At 31.6% G+C, this 23,136-nt stretch overlaps 1 protein-coding gene across 1 annotated transcript in view; it reads right to left on the reverse strand.

Annotated features, from left to right (window-relative positions):
- LOC124369620 (neuroligin-2-like) overlaps positions 1-16,520 on the reverse strand; it is a 30,173-nt gene extending 13,653 nt beyond the window's left edge. The window contains exons 1-2 of the mRNA XM_046827669.1: positions 16,246-16,520; positions 8,662-8,956 (exon numbers count right to left, since the gene is read on the reverse strand). Coding sequence (XP_046683625.1) covers positions 8,662-8,956; positions 16,246-16,356 — 406 coding nt within the window. The 5' untranslated portion in view covers positions 16,357-16,520. The remainder of the gene's footprint in view (positions 1-8,661; positions 8,957-16,245) is intronic.
- Between the last annotated feature and the right edge of the window lie 6,616 nt (positions 16,521-23,136).

Genomic DNA, 23,136 nt, shown 5'->3' on the forward strand with positions numbered 1-23,136 from the left:
CCACCCCCCCCCCCCCCCACCCCCCCCCCCCCCCACCCCCCCCCCCCCCCACCCCCCCCCCCCCCCACCCCCCCCCCCCCCCACCCCCCCCCCATAGGAAGCGGCAGCTGTAGTGTGAATTTTTGGCAACCTTTTTTGTCTGTAACAACTTTTATTTTACAATCTATGAGTGGCAGTATATGAGTCGGGGTAGGCGATCTGACATAAGTCATATCAGTATCGATTACCATAAAAGTTAAAAAAAAATACTACAAGAATACGATAGTAAATTGTAATGTCAATTGTACTTGCTACTTACTTTTTAACTAGCTAAACGCCTTAATAGATCTGTAATGTACCGTGTACCACCAATAGACAACCATAATTTAATTTAATTTGTCACTAAAACGAGGGGAAAAGTAGGGGAATATTCAAACCACATCATGTTTTTATATGTTGTTTACATTACTCTACAATTGAACACAATCCATGGTACAATAGAAAGTATATGTCATAATTAAAATGGTGGCATAAAAACATATCAGACTGATATGTTTAAAAATACCATTTAAATGTACGTTTAGTTTATGGAAATGTTGAGGAATTTTTATGTTAGAGTCCCCTAACAAACGCTAAAACCTCAACAGTGACATTAAAGGGATTAAAAGTAATATTTCCAAGCGTACCATATAGACGCTGACCACCGATATAGGTTTTTGATATTAAAATAACCTTTTATTGATGTCCGTTAATTTATAAAACAAGGTTATTTCACGACACTTAGACGCAATGTGGAGGGACATCACGATCTTTGACAATAAGTTACAGTATTACTCCAAATTAAACCATTGTTAATAGGTTTACACAAGTATATTTTCACTTACACATGAACATTTGTAGTGTTTAAAAATATGACAATATTAGCATTGTAATAATGAAATGTAACACTTGTAAAATTTGGAAGAGCTAAACATTGTATGAAGTCGTTCACTACATTATACTTATAAGTTGAATTATTACTCCAGTTCCTATTGTAGAACTAAAAAAATGTAAGGCACAAGAGAGAATTGATAGGTCTAAACTTTCAAACATTTCTGCATGGCCTCTTAGCCTTGTATTGATGTTACAATATAATTTTTAACTAACAAGATTGTTATCTCTGTTTGAGGCATATGTGAAAATGACAACAATAGAGACTCGGAACAGTAAATGGAGGCTTAGTGCTGTGTTATTTCATAAACTACGGCGGTGACCTACCTGTTAGATAGCTTATCATGGAGGCTGGTTATCTATTACGAGTCCAAGTAAGATGTTGATGAAAGTAAACATCTCGTCGTGCGCTATAAATTAGCATTTGTCTATTCTTTATTACTAAACATGATTTAATGCATAGGGCAATAAGGCAGTTTTTCAATGTGATGAAGCTCAAACTGCGTGTATTTCTGGGATTATATATACATACTGAAATGTATTTTCTATGTTGTCAATTTTCATTAAATTTTTATGTATAAAAACTGAAATACTAGCCATTTTATATAAATAAAAATATCAACTATAACTTTTAGCTTTTTATTGGGCGTGTCTGGTCCATAATATTTTACAGATATATTCAGTATAATCGTATTATAGGGTGTTAAAATTGTGGATTTTTCTACAGCAAATTGAAAAGCCCATAACAATAATCTAACAATATATTACTATAACCTCACTCATTACAACTATACAAGTAACACAATATTAATTCCTCGTAGACTAAAGTCTGTGGATAAATCAGTTGTAGTTTATAAATATTTCAAACGGAAATGCCTTACCTAGGACACCGAGGCGAAAGTTGACGGTGATGAAGATAACATGACCATAGCCGGTCAGGATGCGACCATCGTAAGCGTTTCCAGAGTTTCCACTCGTAAGACTCGCCGTGCACGTACACAATAACGGCATAAGGAGCGTACATCCCTCGACTCCCTGTAAAATACGTGTACCAATAAACGTTTACTCTAATCAGGTAGTATTCTTCGATCACGTTTATACATGTTCTATTTCTACAGCTTGGAACTACTTAATGTAAGACAGTTCTTTGCCAAATCATGTTCTTTACAACAGTATTTTCTGTTAATCACATAAATCAAAGTGCAAAAGCGTGAATTAAACAGTAAATAATACCATTGACTTTTTTTCTCTTCTAGGAATGGGAGTCTTACTGGAGCCTGCTATTTCAGCTATTAGATGTAGTTTTTTTTTGCCTCCGCTGCTGATTTCCAGCTTAATGTGAGTATTCAATTTGTGTTTCAACAAGACCGGCACACAACGCTCACCCTACCACTAACTTTCTGAGTATCACTTGTCAGACAGAGTAATATCATATCAATATTTATTTTCATAGAGTATTATGTTCAATGAAAATAATTAATCATAGTTCTGAAATTTATTTGACTAAATTGCCAAAATATATATGATCTCACATAGGCAGACTTTCCTGGGCATGTACTGCAAGCAGCGAGTGTCTTTCCAAGTAAAAGTTTTTATGATTATAAAGAGTTAAATTATAAATTATTTCAGCAATATGTTTATAATTTAAAATCTAATGTTGAAAATATAAAATGTATTTTATTAAAGAGAAAGAGAGAGCGACGAATATATGTGATTTTTTTTGTAAAATGTTTCCTTGTCAAAATTAAACTTAGTATTATTTACAAGCGGTTTCACTTTGTGATGTTAGTATAAGAAAATGAAGTAACTTCCACTTAGTCCAAAAGAAATTTTGTGCTTGGCTTTCGGATAACAGGATGTTCGATATGGGTAGTATTTGGGTGTAGGGACCGCCCTCTGTCAAGATCCTGTTTTACACTCAACTTAAGGAGGGCACTATATCACTCATTTCACCTTGGAAGAAGGGGAGTTTACCTTTGTTCCAGCGACTTCCAGTCAAAGCGGATAGGATGCAGTTCTCCTTCATGTTTAGGCTTGCAATAACCTTAAGCATTCAGCGATACCCACCTCCTCCCACAGCCATCCAGTGTAGTAAAGTAGACCCGTCGGATAAACACTTCAACCCTTGTATCTCGAAATGTTCGCATAGTCATGTACCATTTTAAAAACCTATTGGGTTAGCCAGATGTAGGTGGCACATCAATATATGCTGCTCCTAGTGTATGTGCAACTGATAAGTATAAACTTGCAAGAATTTAGAGGTTATCAAACGTTTATCAAGGCATGATTAATACCAAAAAAATATTTTAAAGATTATTTAGTGATTTAGTGTCGCGTTTGAAAACCAAGTGAAAACTTTTTTTAACATTTTACTAAGTCATTGCCTTTTTATGTAAATATTTTTCCCTTTTATGTATAACTTATCACCACCAAAAGAATACCTAACACCAACTATAATATACTCAGGTTACCCGAAAAAAAACTCACTATACTCAAATTTTCGAAAACTGTAATTTATCACGATAGTAAAAAGATTAAAGTTTTATACAATTTTTACATACTAAAATTCTAACTTAAGGTGCGCTGAATTAATTTTATGAACTTAATTTTAGAAAAGAAATGTGCTTTCTAAATATATTTTAGATCATAATAGCTTGTTTTTCCCAGTCCATTTACTTTAACATTTTTTCAACACTAACTTTTACACATTGGTTTAAAATATTTATACATTTAATAGCTATATATACATTTATAAACATTTCAAAATTATGTGCTCCTTAATTTTAATGTGCCGTATTTTACACATTCCCTAAACATAAAAAGCTAAGCACTTTTCCACATCTAAAATGCTTATTTGTTTCCTTCTTTACAGTATAACGTTACTCCTTTTATAGACTCTGATTCAAGTAATTTCAAACTATTAATCACTTTACTCAAGGGTAAAAATAGTTATAGGTCTATAGTTTTCTATCTGTCTGACTGAAATGTGGCCTTATAGTTTGGCGCATCTTCAACAAAAAACTAGCTGTAAAGAAATTAAAAGTTTTTAAATGATACGAGCCCTATCAGTGTATCTAAATATAGAATATTTATTTTCTAATAATCATGAATACACGCCACTTCTAATTAAATGCTAATACATTGCGTAGTAGTATAATGTATAAAATTTAACTGCTTATGATCGTAAATATCGTTACGATGTGTTTGTTGTTTATTTCATTTATTTTCAACTGATCAACTGTTTTTACAAATACAATATTAAAATGCACAACATGCATAAATCAAGTAAGATCTCATCAACAAAAAATGCAGTGGTTAAAAAAAGGAACACAATACGTAACAATTACCATTAAAGAGTGTTTTCAACAGTATGTTTATACAACTGAGATGTTATTTTGTAATACAGTACATAATTTTAGACATAAATGTATTACAGAATACCACACATATATGTGTTACTTGAGTAAGTCATGTATAAAAAGGAAGTAATATGTTGCTTGGCATAGCAAAAGTATCGATGGATGGTTGACAGAGAGCAGGAGATGAACGTGTGGAGGACAATACAGACAAACATGACGTTTGTGTAAATAAATTTAAAACAAGATCCCTTTTTAGTACCAATCTGAGAATGATACCCGGTTTAATTTAACGACCGTGCTAAGCAATAGAAGACCAATTCCCGATTGCTTAGGTTTCACCAAAGTACTGGCTGCCAGCTGATCACCCACCCGCTTTTCGGCCGGATTTGAATTTTATTAATATAACATTGTTTTTAATTCCCCTAGTTACAATTTTTTTATTAGAATGAAATGGGCTAGTAAATAGGTTTGCACTATTCATTATAAATATTCTAACTAATGAAAGTCAATTCTTTGTTTAGAGATTGCTTTTGACTATAATAGAACATAGTTCGGGGATTTTAGTCTATCCCCTTCATCAGGCTAATCCTGAAGATATAATGAGATCAACATGATGAAGGTCTTTAAAAGTCGTGTAGAGCATTTCTCATTGAAATCTGTCCTTTTATTCACACTTTAAACATAAAGCATAAGATTAATCGAACACAAACAAATACTATTAAATTTTACACCTGACGAAATGGGTAGACTTTATAATGGTAATAGGAATTTTATAGGATTAGCGTTTTATTGTAAAATACAATAGATACAATAAATATCCAATGGGAAACTTGTTGTTTTTAACGAAAATGTCGAATAACCACTTTACTGATATCAGTGTACGGGATGATTTCCAGAGAGCACAAGCAAGCATGTTTATATTACTGGAGTAGTATGAGTTTTCTAGTGTTTGACAGTTCAATTAGCAATTCTGTCATGTGCCTGCCGCTGTCACTGTTCTGTTTCTGTTGTGTTGTACGCCACTGATCAACATTTCATCACTTTTAAACCACACGACGTACCATTTTTGGTGTATTTAAGCCTGTACTTTTTAAATAGTTCTGTAATTTGCTTTTTGTTTTCTCAAACATTCCGATAATTTTTAGATTCCTTACTTATGAAAGGGACATTTTCTCATCCGATAACGCTGTTGTGTTTTCTTTCAAAGCAATACTTTTTATCCGCCTGGAGAATTGTAGAATTTAATAAATAAATATCTTAGAATAAGATTTAGTGATCAAAACAGTGATATTTAGGTAGTCATTAACATTTCAAGTGCTGTTAACCTTTGACCTCATGAAAATAATAGTAGAATGAAGAGATTTTGAATTTGGTTGGAATTTTTTACTGACCTTAAATTCAGAATCTGGATTGTTTCTTTCCTTCATCATTACTTTTTAGATGTTGAGTGTTTCCTACTTTAGTTACTGTTTCACACTTCCCATTACAGTTCAATTAAAACAGTTGCTTAACCATAGCTCAAGGTTTTCCTCTTCATACTTCCTTTCCTCCTCAATATATATTCTTCTGTTAGAACTTGCGTAAAAGGCCCAGTGATCGCCTTTAGCATTTTCCCAGCACAAAAGTGTCTTATGCATCTGTTGGGAAGTTATACAAATGGTGATAGTGTGTGTGTTTTATAATTGTCGTAGGATATTTCTTCCTCTTGCCCAATAGATTTTTTCGGAATTCGGAACTAGTTACATGATCTATGTTAGGGGCTGTGTCGTTACACAAACAAAAGCATTTATGACAAATAAAAAACCATAACCTTTTAAAACTCTAAGTCATCCTATGCCTAAATAATTCAAGCTTTCAGAAGAAACTCTACGGTAGTTTGTGTTATTGTCACAGTACACGTGAAACATTAAGTATGACATATTGGATATATGTAGTATTTACAAATTATTTACATGAACTTGATGTGTAAACCCTGTCATAGAATAGTACGACCTGGAACTCAGTAAAAGTAAATGCACCTCCTGTTGTAATCTTGTGTTAATGTTAACGTTTCTTTTTCAATACATTGGTGTTACGTATTTTTATATTTATGGCCTTGATTTTCATACCACATGTTAATATTACTATTTACTAGTGAGTGTAAGAAGTGTATGTGATATTTAGTGCAGTTTACTTTTTTAAACCCTGTATGAGTAAAAATTTAGTTTTGAATCCAGATTTTAATGACTTGAAACTGATTTTTTTCTCCCTGTGACTTACGCTAGGTATTGTTATAAATTTCATTTAAAAAAATAATTACTTTGATTTGTCACCTAGTATTGTTAGTATATGGCATGTAGATAATATTCTCGGTATATGGCGATTGGACTGCCCGTAGACCTTATTATAAAAGTAAATTGTTCACAAGATATACACTAATTGATCTCTTTAAATTCTGAAACAGTTAAAAAGTTGAAATGGTTTATAAAAATTACTTTTAACATTATTTAGTCTCTACCTAAACACAGAGCAGATAACAAATATCAGTCAATTGTTAAATTACCGAAACTAGAGGAATGATAAAAAGTTTCATTTTATCTTGGGCTTTTGCGTATATGAATATTATACTTTGGACTAAACCATGGAAGAAACAATACGGTTACTTAGGGTTGATGGAAAACCAAAAAAGTTAATTTTTATTAATACAAAACTTTATATTACTTTCATTTTAAAACGAACAAAACTTGAATCATCTTTTCAATAATATCTAAACATTAAATATATACGGTCACAGTGATTTATAATAAACCATTTTAAACATTTTACATTAGTACAAATTATCGGGTACTCAGATAGTCCTTATGAAAACGTTCAATATGATTTTTTATTCCTGCATTAAGTAAATTTACTTTGAATATCAAAATATTGTATAAGGACAATATTTTTACTATACACATATAGAACTAAAATAATATTTCGTACCTATGAAATATAATACAATGTGTCTTTTCTGGACACAACGAAAGTACAATATGTTAAGTTACATGGGTTTTTGTAATAACGATATAAGTTACATAAGTAAAGGAAAGTACAATCTTAATAGTAACACTTAGATCTAATAAATCTTGAAAACGTTTAAGAATTGTTAAAACAGTTTACGGAACGTTATAAACGTATTTGGGTGTTGCGGGTGCTATCGATTAACGCCCAAATATGTAAAATATATGGAAGAGACATAAAAGTATATTATTATTACTATTATTTAGTTACGTAAAAATCCAAGTACAGTTAATGCATTGAGGGGCTATTAAAATACTAGTTTTTAATTTTGTACTGTTTATTGTATATTTTACGCAATAAACTATTAAATTAATGTAATGTATTGAGTGGCTATGCAGCAAAGACGATTAATGAAGTTCTACTATTGCTTAAGGGCACCAGAATGTTTTTAAAGGCACGTAAATCTGAACACGAGTGGACGGAAGTTTTTAGTAAACCTTGCGGAAATTAATCCTTTTCTCTCACTGATAAAAAGTGTAAAGACCTTCGTTCATTTCCTTTTATTTAGAAACCAGACAAATTGAATTCATTAAGGATAAAGCAGAGATAGAATTTCGTCGTTGCCCATCAATATAGCTGGCAGTTCATTGATGATAAATCTTTAACATAACTTATATTAATTAAGGATTTAGTAAATCTGTTTATGCATTACGTAATTAGAGCAAATAGCAAAAATGCTACCCTATGGCTTTATTTTTAGATTACGCAATAGCGCTTGTGTGAGCTAATATTGCGTGATCCTAAAATAGTTTAAAGTTAATGTGTTAAGCATGTATCGATTCCCTCACTCTTTCTTTATGGTCCTTTGTGCACAGTTCAAAGGTGACATGATTGATGTAATCACTTCTCATGGAATCTTGACAACAGGATGTCTCTTTCCTAAACCTTACACATCCTGAATACTGTGCCATTCCGCAAGTAGTGCAAAGTCCTCTTAGTATTATTTGCTGCAATGAGGGGTTTTATTTTTGCCCAAAGTTAACAAACAACATTAAAGACAGCTATTGTGCATTGTCACGTAGTAAAACCCACGTAGTCAGTCATGATCAAATCGAAACACGCACAGAGCGATCGATTTAAAATCTCTTAACGATACTGTCACAATCACAAAACAATGACACAAACGAGTACAACATTCATAAAACGCTTCTCAGTCACTCATGAGGTATCATTCAAAGGGTATCTAATGTTATCAGTAAAGTCAAATGATATAATTTAAAATTTTACTCAAGGGAGAACTTTTAGCCAGTCAGACTGAGATACTCTCTATGATTGGCTATGGTACGGATGGTGTGTATTTAGTATGGTGTGTGCAGCAACCTAGAATGAACAAAGAAGGATACTGTGTACATACCGCTCCCCGGTACGTAGATGTTGAGGTGCAGACAGTCCTCGCTCTGACGGTGGAGAAGAGGCAGCAATTGTCGGATCTGTTGCAGGCGGGTTTTCGAGGTCGCAGACACATTGGTGATGTCTGGCAGTTGTTGAGGACAGACTGGAGGCAGAGTATCCGCTAGCCGCGTACCTACCCATGCCAGGGGCTCCTGTGCTGCCGTAAACCTCCTGGCACCCACAGGAGGTGCCGCGTACGGGATCCCGTAAAATATCTCTACAGGCTCTACGTGGCGAGAGTTTGAGTTCTGTATCACCTGAAATAAAACATTTCCACGATAATAACTTAGGTAGCAGTAGTTTGTCTGTGGTCCATGAATAATATCTGAGGGTTAGAGTAATTTGCTCGTAAGAAGTGCAACAACTGGGGTAACTGAAAACCCCCTATGTTTGATGATAAATTCAGGTACCTAGGATTGTTTTATTATTAATATATCCATTATAACATATAAAAAGTTCTACTGATATATTAGTATTTAGTGTGGGCTTACACACAAAGAAGGATGGATCACGTGAACATAAAACCGCGTCTGTGGGGTAAGACGGGGAACAACCCCACCTTAACCCATTCTAAACTCCTTATATATATATATATATATATATATATATATATATATATATATATATATATATATAATATAAAATGTATATATATTTAGGTCCACCGTGATGATTCGTTTAGGAGAACGACCAATTACACTTGAACGAAAAATAAAAATAGCCAGTCAAAATATGCTAGGCCTAATGAAATATTTACTGTATCTGCATCAGGTACGGTGTACCAATTAAAATAATTCCTTAATTTTTTCCCAAAGATTTGATTTGATAAAACCAGTATTAACTGTGGACGACGCAACATTTCTTGTAAACTATATACTTAAAATGTAAAAAAGATTATTTTGATTAACCTCTTATGACCCCAGGATACTTACATATAAATGGGCGGAAAAACTAGGCAAAGAACATAATTTTTTTTTAAATCAAACACATTGCTGGTAAAGATTGAATACAAGGGTTTAAGCGCCGACATCCTGATAACTCAGTAAAATAAGGATGCAACCTCGGAATGAAAGATAAGAAGCTAAAAATTTGCATACGTCTTTATTTTGATGGTATAAATCTTACCTCAAAATTCTCATATAATCACGTGTACGGTAAGTGTAATGTGGAGACAAAACTGTATTCATCGAAAAGTTTTGATAAATACCCTCATTCTAAGAAACACATATTATATTTACACGCGTTTAGTGGGTGTGATACGACTTCTGTGCTTTATAAAAAGGTAAAATATCGTTTACTAAAATGTTCAAAACAAAATCACGATTTAAATCAATCAACTCAACTATTTAAACAAAAAAACTGCTCTGTACAAGAATTATTTGAAAATGGAGTACATATTTTCTTAGCAACGTGTAATGCTCCGAAATGTTCGTGTCTATTATCAGCCCTAATTTGGTTGGGAAATGATTTAGAACCCCAGGAAATTGGCTGGGTACTGCAAAATGAACTCCTGGAACCAATAACAACATTATTACCAACAGCACCAGAAGAACTGCTGAATAAAATATTTTGCAATTGCAAGAAAGGTTGTGGTTCTAATTGCGGATGCAGGAAATCAGGATTGTGAACAGCCAGAGGAAGAAGAAGAAGAAGAAGCAGAAGAAGACAAAGAAGACGACGATGAACCAGAAGAAAATTTAAACAAAACTATTAATTATTAATAATAAAAAAAATTTTATATTTGTAATTTTAATAAATTGATTATAGGATCAATAAATAAATATATAATTATAATTCATTTGAAATATTTCTTTTAATATTGTATGTTTGGTAAAAATAAAATAAGTATTATTTAGAGAATATATAATTTATAATTAATATCTATAAATATGGTATATTAAATAATAAATAATAGTAACAATTTAATAATAATGATAATGATAATAACATTAATAATATTATTAAGTAATAATAATAATAGTAAGTGAATAATTAACAATATAACTCATTTATTTATTGTATTCTACTGGCTGACCTCGCATTCTCGTATATACAGGTAAGCGGTCCCCTACTCTTTGCGCTGTATATCAAAAAGGGTTTAACGTACATAAAATTACTACAGACAAAAGTTGAAGAGAATTCTCCGTTCTACAATTTCTCTAACTACCTTCAAAGTCATTTAAGGTAAGGAAAACGAGATATTTGCAAAAAACTGATTTTCGTGATCTTTGACCTTTAATATCTTAAGTCACGTACACGTGATTATATGAGACTTTTGAGGTAAGTTTTATACCATCAAAATAAAGACTTATGCAAATTTTTAGCTTATTATCTTTCATTCCGAGGTTGCATCTTTATTTTACCGGACTATGAGGTAATACTAAGAAAACCAGAAATAACAAGTGCAGCTAGGGAAGCGCATTTTACAAAATGAACGTGACAACATTTTTTGATTTGCTAAAGACCGTCGTGAATAAACATAAACTTACGGCTAGTAAAATATATAACTGTGACGAAACTGGGGATTCGAGCTCTGAAAGTAAGAAAATAAGTTGGAGTACTGACCTCTGCTGAAAGAGGAAACACAGTAAAATGAGAAGTTTTTTTTCAAATGCTGCATGGTCGTACATGCCATCTATGTTTGTATTCCCTCGAATTCCAGCCAATGATCTGTTGCTGAATGAATGTTCCCTTCGTGCTTTGGCAGAATAACCAGTAAAGTTGGATGCAATCCAATATTTTTTTAATTGGTGTAAACATTTGTTGAGTTGCTGAAATACTAAAGAGATTCCAGTTCTTCAACTTCGATGGTCATTTTACTCCCACAAAAACATGGAAAAAATATACCAAATAAAATAGGGTCCCCCGCCCCACTGCACCCACCGCTTATAACCTCTAGACGTAAGTTTCATGAAAGCGCTTAGTGTGTATTACGATTAGGAAGTGTTAATGTGGCTGATATAAAACCCAGGGAGGGATGTTTCTATGTATCAGATCTCCAAACTGTATGGAAATGCATTCATTATAGTATCTACAATGACTACTGCACTTAATGGATTTAAAAAGACTAGCACTTGGCCTGTAAACCTAGCAATGTTTAATGATAGTGATTATGCACCATCTGAGACTACAGACAGACAATTAGCTGATCATTGTCTTCAGCCAGCTGCATTAGAAGGCCTTCATTCTGCTGTCCACATTAGCCTTCAGCAAGCTACATCAGCAAGCCATCATGTTGCTATACCCACAAGCCTTCAGCCAGCTGCCTCCGGCACACAAATTGCAGGGAAAAGCAAAGTTCCAATTCATTCAATATTGCTTACGCCAGAAGATATTGTACCAAATCTCAGTTGCAGTACCATATATTTTAAAAAGAGGAGTCAAAAGCATGGGAAGACTGCAGTTTTAAATGAATCGTCCTACAAAACTGAACTCTATGAAGGAATAAATGTTAAAAAAGAAACAGAAACTGCAAACAAAAGAAAGGGCTAAGACGAAATTAGAGAAGAGTTTTTAAATTAAAAACAAACTTAATGATAAGAAAAATAATACTAACTTGCATAAGCCATCTACTAGACAGTCTAACAAAAAGAACAGCACAAGGGGGAAAGTATTAGTCTTAATTAACGACACTTTAAAACGAAAACGCCCACGTTCCTATTTATCAGAAGACGACTCGAAGCTGAATGCCTTTACTGTGGATATTTATATTCACAGTTTAGTGAGGGATGGGTGCAATGTTGGAAATGTAACAATTAGGTCCACTGCACCTATGCAGGAGAAGAGGATGAAGATGCAGAATCAGTGCATCTGTTTGCACTTTGCCAGTGATAGCCCCTTCATTCCCTAACTGGGACCCCAACTTGCCCCACCCGGTGGGGCAAGATGAAGTTTGACAGACAGTTTGATAAACATTAAAAATATTTGTTTAACTTAAATGTAAAATACATATGGAAAATTGTTTAAATATATAATTTTATTTTATAGCCTCTATCAACCTAAAATATCTAGTGACCCGTGTTATCCCACTCTTCCCTAATAACTAGAGATTTACCATTGATTTTTAATTTTGGTTACTATTTTGTGTGCGTTAAAATGATCGAGAACATGGTTCAAGTTATATTTACTATCGTTGTGAATAGTGTAGAAGCAAAAACCTGTAGAATTATGTACACCATGTGTTTGCATTTGAAAGTTTTGAGGTTCAAACGTGTGACCTGTGGTTTGGGACACTTTGTATCTTTACACAGTTTAAATAAATTTATCAAAATTCCTTAGGTAAGATGTAGTAGGGAATCTGTTTAAACTACATTTCTGTAGTTAGCCATTAGACAACTACTAGACGTTGGAGACAGGTGGTTTGAGACACCATATTTACATAATGGCTCAAATGAACTGCAGATGTTGAGGGTATGTTATATCATGACAAAGTAAATGTTTTAAGTTTAAAATATAAATTCAATATTCATTGGTCGTTAATTTACCCAGTCACGCAATTGAAATCGCAATGTATTAACGTAGTGCAGATAAGTGCGTACAAGCCTTTATAATTAAATGAAGTTTCGAGGCAAGGTTATATACATATTTGAATATATGTGAAAGACAATCAAGCTGGAGAGCAATGTTTTTATGTTTATAAAGATTCATTAAAATTACAATATAAGCTCTATACATATTTTTATAATTTGGGTATATTTTAGTTTACATTAGATTAAGAACTATTCTATAGTATTATAATATAATTACTTATTTGTTCACTCTAAATTTACAGTCAACCATAAAAAATGGGCTCTAGTTATCTCAGTGAAGGTTATTCGGTTATTGAAGTATTCACTGTTACTGATGAATTAGTATTATTATTGTCGATTATAAAACTATTGGCTACCAAATACTGTTTGTTTTGTATACTGTTGTAATTCACATAATAGGCCCTTAATTACGTAATAAAGAGCTAATTTCGATTGTGTCAAGATTACAATATCAGTAACAAACACAATACCTTATGTGCCATACTTTTCCCTTAAAGTTAAAAATCAGTTTTATTATAAATGGGAGACGAATTTAAGGTAAAATTTGCTAAAGTAATTATGCACATCTCATCTTAAAGTGAATATTATTATATACTTATTATTTATGCATAGTATTATACATATATAACATTGCATTGTTATGATAAGTACAAACTGCCGTTATGTGACAGCATTGCTAGTGAAGCACAATTATCAATTGTGTTAATTTTGGCTAATGTTTTTCAGTTTATTACAAAAAACCATTCTAAAACTAAAAATTGTTAAATAAGAAACATAAATTAGTGGCTGATTGGGTGATTATAAAGTACAAAAGTTATTTATGATGTACGATAATATGATATTATGGTTTGTCTTTGCTACAGTAATAAAACCTGGAAAGGTTGGTAAAGAGATGTTAAAAATTTATATACCTAAGGACCTAAGATATGGTTAATATTCTATATGTGGTTTTAAAATGCTTACAACGTAAACGTAACAGTGGCTATTTCAACCATAATGATTAACAATAGCCCGAAGTATAACTAGTTGTTTGTTCCCTATTTACATCCAACATTATTAAACCCTCACAGAATAATGCATAGAGTAATTGCATAGTAAATTACTTGGTTGGTAATTAGTGGTATTAGACAGACATTATATGTATCTTGGATGTTAGACAAGCTCGAGAAACTAGACTAATCTCTGAAAAGTTTTGTTACACAATTTCATTACACACAAAATCTATTCCTAGCCTACAAAAATGATCCTAAAAAATGTAAGAATGCATTGTTGTTTTTCTGTAGTAAATATCAAAGGAACTGAGGCTTATCGATATCTAAATATTTAATTTATTTTACAAAGATTTTAATGACGTTCAAAACTTGGATGATTAAGCAACTTGCCATTTTGCTACATTAAATTCCGTTAACCGTGTAATTGTTATAGTTTGAGTTCGAATAGGTTTTGGGCAAAAGCAACTATAAGAAATACGTTTATTTTTCAAAATATAAATGATCCCAAAATAACTTATTTGAAATTTATATATTACATAGATTTTAACCTTTTAATAGAAAGTATACCTGAATCAATTTGGAGATTATTTAAGTTGTACGGTATATCAGACTTTATCTTATCTAATGGTATTCTACTTTCTTACTGATAGTTAATATTTTTAACTTTCAATGATAGTGTATTTCTCAGTCGCCCAGAATTGCGAAAAACTCCATGAAAGTAGATCTATGTAGAATCAGCGCTCGAAGAAAGTTTAGAAGAGTAAAAAACATCTTTTGTAAGTTAAAGAGTTATCCAGATAGAAACAGTCTTTTAAATGTAACTATTACAGCTACTACGAAGCAAAAACTAAAAACCAAGCATGTACGTAAATTAATAAATAAAAAATATACGGATAAAATCTAGAGTTTGCTAGCCACGTTAACAAGCTACATAATTATGGATTTCTTTGAGGCGATTAATATGTATATAGTAAAATCGTAAGAAATGACGTTCTTTTCAATTTTCAAATAAATTCTTCCAAGTATATTTAATGAATGGCTTTCTATATAGGAATAATAATTGTACGTTCGATTTTCAAACGATATAAATCTAACTAGAGATGGGTTGAATACAGTTTAAATGTAGTATGTTGTAATAACGTAACAGGTCAGTCTGTTATATTATAAATAAGACCGAGATTCTTTGGACAACTTAGACAAGGAGGTCCCTCTGGGGACTAAACATGACATGAGTAAGCATGGGTGGATCGTTAACCATATTTTAAAAGATTAAAACTTTTACTCAACTGCTTCCAGAAACAAGAGGAAAAGAAATTGGAAAATGGTTGCATTCTAGTTCCCCAGGTTAGTAGTAATGTTATTAAACTCAGTGACGAAATTTATGTACATTTTGTTTATCTTCCACCTAACTACTGACATTTCAAACAATCGCCTATCATGTGGCATGTTACAGGGCTTTAAAAACTTGATCCAAGTGTGAAACTTGGCAGAAATCATAGTCACATAACCTTTACTGTAGTCAGTAAGGCATTTATAATTGACTTGAAGTAAAGAAGAATAATTAAGTTTCAGTATAGGTAATCAAGATGAAGGCACTGTATATATCTCTTGATCGCAAAGGTACACAAACAGTAACAGATACACTTGAAATTTGCCTTATATCCTGGATTAATTTTAATGAGATGTAAGTGAGTATTTTTGTCATACTTTTCAAACTTTCTTGAGGGTTGTATTCAAGCAAGGAGCCAAGGTGTAACGATTGCTTTGACTCTGAAGTTTTTGTAATTTTAAGGAGAAAAGATTGCATAAAAAAGGTAAAAATTGCCGTATCTCCAACTATGATCAACGGAAACCATAGAGCCACGTGTTTTCCCGTTTGGTAAGTAAAATTTCTATGTTTTAACTAATTTCGTTTGCTATCTCCCACCCTCCCATTCTTCACTGCCACTCTTACACAGTTGTGCCTTTAGGTCGAGGATATTAAAGTCCGGTTCGTATTTGAATGAGACGATTATCAAAACTCACCCCACGGACCGGGCCGGCTTGCGTGTCCACAATGCGAGAACTGTAGCGAGGCCCCGGTTCCACTGGAGCCAACATCAACACGAGCGCTATGAGACATATCCACATTGCCATCCCACATCATACGAGGCCGTGGCTTCCATAGCTCACGATACACTGATAATATCCCATTCTTCTCGTCATCTCTCTTGTTTCCAGATGTCTGTTATATTAACAATATCTTCCATTTCTGTTTCCCTCCACGTCTGTCTTCAGCACCTTGCGTGGCTCCTAAAACAAAGATAATTACTTCAACAGAATGTTGAAATTAACAATTGGCACTAAATATTAAGCATAGACACTATTAAAAAAGCTTGAAATTTGAGAAAGTTAAACTTATTTTGTTTATAGGGTAAAATATTGTTTTAAAATCTAAAGTAATATCAACATTACTAATTATCATTCGTTCTAGTATTTAGTAAAAAAATTCACAATTCTATATATTCGAAAAACATATTAAGATATCATTAAATTGATCTAAAACGTTTTTTATCTTAAGCTCTTCAGCTTATACAAGTAAAATTAACCAATTTTAATTGTGACTCTTTTTTATGTATAAACATTCGTTCGGTTTGTGAATGAAATTTTTAACTTTGTAAAGAGTTTGTCACGGTAATTATGATAAAAGTACTACGAACATTGAGCAATAGCTATAGTAGTCCTCCTAATAATTGAAGATAATCAATGAAAAAATGAACTTGGTAATCTTGTTAAAATATGAAATGTAAACTTCATAAATAACGAGAATAAGTGTTCAAATCACTAAAGTACGATATAATACACCACGAGTATCAAATATATTTTGCCACATCACCACTGAAATTATGTTATATAAAACTACAAAATTGGAATAAAAAATAAATAAACAGTGTATGTATAAAATAACACATGCAAATGCTGTCTCCTAAAACAATATTTGCACTTAATACTTTATCTCTACATTTTGATTCAATAATAAACTTTTTTCTCAATATTTTCCTGATAATATCCTTAAACTATTTTTAAATTATTGATTATAAGTTACATATTGTTTCATTAAAAATGAAAAAATGAACTTGGTAATCTTGTTAAAATATGAAATGTAAACTTCATAAATAACGAGAATAAGTGTTCAAATCACTAAATTACGATATAATACACCACGAGTATCAAATATATTTTGCAACATCACCACTGAAATTATGTTATATAAAACTACAAAATTGGAATAAAAAATAAATAAACAATGAATGTATAAAATAACACATGAAAAATCCTGTCTCCTAAAACAATATTTGCACTTAATACTTTATCGCTACATTTTGATTCAATAATAAACTTTTTTCTCAATATTTTCCTTATAATATTCTTAAACTATTTTTAAATTATTGATTTTGAGTTACATATTGTTTCATTAAAAACGTGGACCTGCTTGTATTGTGGTTTTTATTACAAATAAACTAACATTATATATAAAAAATATAGCCTGTCAGTATATCATAAATTATAAAAGTAATAAAAATAATAAATAATAAAAACTGATAGAAAATGAATTGATTATTTTTCAATAAGGTTACTGACTCTAATCGTTAGTCTTAGCTTTACTCTGATTGTACCTCTTAAATGTATAAAAGTATGTGCCCTTATTCTCATAAAAAATAGCATGATTAAAGAATAAATATCATTCCAATGTAAAGTAAGCAATTTTCATTATGTCCAACGGAGAGTTTTAAATCCTCCTCAAAGGAAAACTAAATGAAGTCAATTTTCTAACAAAGTGATTCAATCTAATGTTTCTACTGTGTTTATTCCATTTGAAACATTACTTATAAATCTATGGTAATCATTGATATTGAATTCCGCATGTCTTAAATCGTTTGAATAATTATTTCTTGTTCTAAAGCAATTTATGCTTGTTTTAACAAGTTTAAGGAAATTTTCTTGTTGATTCTAGATTCAATGGACTAAATAACAACATTTTTATTCATTTTAGTTTTTAATCGTTGCGATAAATAAAGGAGATCTCAAAAACGGACCTTGCGGCACTTCGTAGTGAATATTAACTTAATTTTAATTGGTACAATTGTGTTTATCAGTCATTTCAGGATTTTAAACTACCTTGAAGGTAATAAAGTCATCAAACTAGTTAATTTTTATTTTTTAACTATAGTTTTTATTTTAGTAATACGCAGTTTATGATCTGCACAATTAAAGGCTTTGGATAGGTTATATAAAATACCAACAGTATACCGTGGCCGTTTGAAGGCCTCTACCATGCTTTTGATTTGCTACTTTTTTAATGGATACATACTGTCCATTTGTAATTAAAGTATTGCTTTTCATGAAGGTAACTATCATTGCGTCGATTATAGATTGCCAGGCCTACAGTTTACGCGTCCGTTTTTCAGAGCCAGTACGGTTGTTACAGCTCCTTTTTTTATCTCGAGGTTCGTACAATCCTAGCTGTATAACATAAATGTAAATGGTATCAAATATTATTATTTATTGTAATCTTAATAAAACTAAAATCTTACATTTTTGTTTCACTGCCAAGTTTAACGATGCAGAAGTTAACGGTCGGAGAGACAAAAGACGAGGTTCACATTATTAACGTATTGTCAAGTAGTGACATGACAAATAAAGAACTTATAGAACATTTAAAAGGAACTAGTTTTCTTAAACGATGTAATATATAATTGTCCTACGAGCATCACGTGGTCTTGTTATGATCAAGTGTCAACCTCGTATTGGTTGCTGCTGACTTCAGACGTTACGGTATCTTAGGGTCTATTAAATAATAATAATGCTAAAATCAGGAGAATTTAACACAAATAAAAGACATTTTGGTTAATTTAAACCTTCTAATAATAAAAGTCCATGTCAGCCTGACATACACCTCTGGTCATCAGCGTAGGCTACGGTAGCGCCATGGTGCTGGCTGTCCTATATTAATAGCGACATACGAAATACTGTACTCGAGGTAGGATATATCACAAAAAGATCAAATTCTGGATGGTCTGATCATTTTCTACACTGCACGGAAAAAAGGTAAGTGTGGTACTAATCTGTCCTGACAACAAAAAACTCAGATAAGGTATCGGGAGCAGATAACGCTGAAAATCATAGATAACAACAAGCACAGTACACAAATATAACCACAAGTTGACATTTATCTTATTATAAAAATCCTGCTTATTAGTGATTTACACGCCCTAAACTCACATTTACATGTATGACTCAAAATCCTATATTTGAATATTTACATTGTGTTAGTTTGGTAAATAGTTAACAATAAAAAATAGTTTATTACCATAATATCCTCCTACCGCTGACTCTTAGATTAATGTTTTGTGGTACTGCAACAAGTTCATGTTAAGAATATTCTGGCAACAAAAAGGGTGATCCGATTGTCTTTTAAATCTACAGGACGAGTAAGACGCCTTAGGAGACTTTGTAGTGAAGTTATGTGGGTGAAATGTAGATAGAACGATGTATGGTAGATGATTTTAATCTTTAACAAATTTTACATAAACTAAAGGAAAATCGTGTCATTAAACTTAAGAGCAATATAAAATCCTAGCTCGGAATAGTAACATATACGCAATTATATTTTAATAATAGATTAAAATAACTATATTTATTATACCTAGCATGACTAAGTTAAATGAAGAACCACACACTAGTCTTATAACAGCCACAGATATTTTAGTGTACGAAAGAGAACCAGAAACAGTAATTGTTCTATTTTTTGCCTAGCATCAGATAAATCTCGTGGAAATCTTATTTTATTTTTTACCTAGACATTTTTATCTTTGTTTAATGAAATTGTAGTATTGGGATATTTTTAATTTGATTTGTTCACAAAAAAATTCTATTTTTATTTATAAGGCAACGATATAGTAGGCAACATATAACATTGTTTGATTCAACTATTATGTTTGAATGAATTAAAAATAATGAACAAGACTTAAACTTAATGTAACATATTTATGCAAATCTAGTCCATTTTTACGGTTATTTTTTTCTTACTGAAACTTACTGGGCTTAAAAACTGTCGTTTTTTGCATAAAAAGCACAAAATACAAAAAATGTATCTTTATTAAAAGATACAAATAGAAAATAAATATTCTTCTACTTTAAAATGGGTAGTACAGATACAATAATATATATATATATATATATATATATATATATATATATATATATATATATAAGTAGATAGTAATATGGCGGTTCTAGCTCACTTTTGGGACAGACGGTAAATCAATGAAAAATACTGTTTAAAGGACAATAAACGAATCTGTAACTCACGAATGAAAAATTACCGAATCTATAGCTGTTTGCTTCTACTTTCTTGAGCTGTCAAATCAATCTATTTGAAATGTCTGCTACGACGAAAAATCTTCTACTCTACAAAATTGATAGTAACACAGTCTTTATCTTTAATAGTCTTCTTTCCAGTAACAACCAAGTGTAATTTTTCATTTTTGTTTAATTCTTTAATCTTTTTCTCATCCAAAACAGTCAAAAATCTGTTCGGTAAGTGTACTTTACAATCTTCCAACTCGGCAATTATTGTAAACCCGAATTTATCTTTCATTTTCTCCAAATTCAAGATTCTATATCTCTTTTTTCTTCCAATTCCACTAATTTCTTATATTCTTTGAATCTTAGTTCACAAACCTTATTCAACTCTTGTAACAGCGCCGCCATTTATTATAGAAAAATCTTTATCTAAATTTAGTTAAAAGATTTTTCTATAATAAATAGAACAATCTGAAAACATTTGACCAGAAATTGTGCTGATTTGTGTCAAGTTGTCACAAAAATCACCACTTCTCAAAATTTTAGTTTACAAATTTTTGCTCTTTAAATATGGAGCGGAAAAAGATAGAGTGCCCATACTGCAAAAAAGACATTTTTGAACATCACTATACTCGACATTACAATTCGAAAAATCATTTGAAGAACAAAGAAATTTATAATAAAGAATTGAATTATTTAAGACAATGGGCTAAGGAGAATCAGATCGATGGTCACGAGAAGATGTACAATATAGAAAAATTGCGTGAATTAAAGAAAAACTTTAAGGAAGATAAAAAAGATCTCAATCTATTTAATGATGAAAAAATTCAATCAATCGCTGAAAAATTGTCCATAGAAACAAACGATAAAACTAAGTCTGAAATGATCGAAGAAATTGATAAAACTCTTAACGAAAAACCTGAAAATATCATAGATGTAGAAGTTTTATCCTCTATACATGGTCTTTTCAAAAAATACATTTTAACGAATTTAAACGAAAATTTCATGTCAATTTACAAATATCTATCAATTATGAGGCCAGAGATTAAAAGTTTAATAGAAAAATTTCAAGAAACCGTTAAAAATATGAAAGGTTATTTATCTTTAGAATGCGAATACGAACGAACTTTAGTGAACGGTGAACCACAAACTTGTCCTATGTATTTTACTATAAAAGCGGATGAAATCTTCGATGTGAACGACTTTATTACTAAGCAATTTAATAAATTAACACATCGAGAACAAACGAATCATCCAAATAAAGGTTCTGGATGGACATTAAAACGCTGCAAACAACTAGTTTTGAGCCTTAATAAACACGAATTTATGAACGCAGGATCATATATCGATTTACCACAAGAGATCAAAGTAAAGAAAGCTTGTGTAAATATCAAAAATAAAGATGATTTCTGTTTTGTTTATTCTATCCGATGTGCTATGGGAAAACCCGAAAAGAATGCTGACAGAGCAAAGCAATACGAGAAATTTGTAAATGACGAGATATTTTCGGGCTTTGAGTATCCAATGTCTTTAAAAGATATACAATTATTTGAGAAACGCAGCTCCAATTCCAAGTACAAATATCCAAAAATGTCTATAAATATCTATACTTATGACGAAAAACTCAACATTGTTCCATTACAAATTTCCGAAGTTTATAATGCCGAGTTAGAAATCGATTTATTGTATGTTAAACAAGAAGACAAATCTCATTATGTGTTGATAACAGATTTAAATAGATTAGTGAGTTCTCAGTTATCTAAACACGAACATAAAAAATTGCTATGTAGAAGATGTTTAAGCCATTTCTACAAATCTGGAGATTTAGCAGATAATTTAGAAATTTGTAAAAATCATGAAGTTTGTAAGCCAATTATGCCATTTCCAGGTCAAACAACTAAATTTACTAATTATCAAAAGAAATTTAACCATCCGTACGTAATTTATATGGACTTTGAGAGCATATTGGAAAAGATTCCGACATGTAAGAACAATCCAGAAAGATCAACTACAACCAAGATTCAGAGGCACATTCCTTATGGTTTTACTCTATATTTAGTGTCGAATGTGACCAATCGCATGTACAAACCGATATGTTATCGTGCCAAAAATGAAGAAGATTTGAAAAACGTCCCGACAAAATTGTTTGAAGAACTCAATAAATTATCGAAATACATAGCTACAAAATATAATTCTAAGAACAAAAAACCTATGAAATTGACTGAAGAAGAAGAAATTTCATACCAAAATGCAAACGTTTGTCATATTTGCGAATGGTCTGCTTATGATGTTGGGTCAATTCAGTATGGTTTTACTCCTGGTATTTGGAAAGATAAGAGTTATAATAAAGTGAGAGATCATTGTCATTTAACCGGCAAGTTTCGAGGCGCAGCTCATGCATGTTGCAATCTAAATTTGAAATTTCCTCAGAATATTCCCGTTTTCTGCCACAATATGTCAAATTACGATACTCATTTGTACATAAAAGAATTGGCTAAACAATATGGAAATGTTGATTTGATTGCAAACACCGATGAAAAATATATAAATTATTCTGTAAATTCTGGATAT

Source organism: Homalodisca vitripennis, chromosome X (assembly GCF_021130785.1).
Source record: "Homalodisca vitripennis isolate AUS2020 chromosome X, UT_GWSS_2.1, whole genome shotgun sequence".
NCBI lineage: Eukaryota > Metazoa > Arthropoda > Insecta > Hemiptera > Cicadellidae > Homalodisca > Homalodisca vitripennis.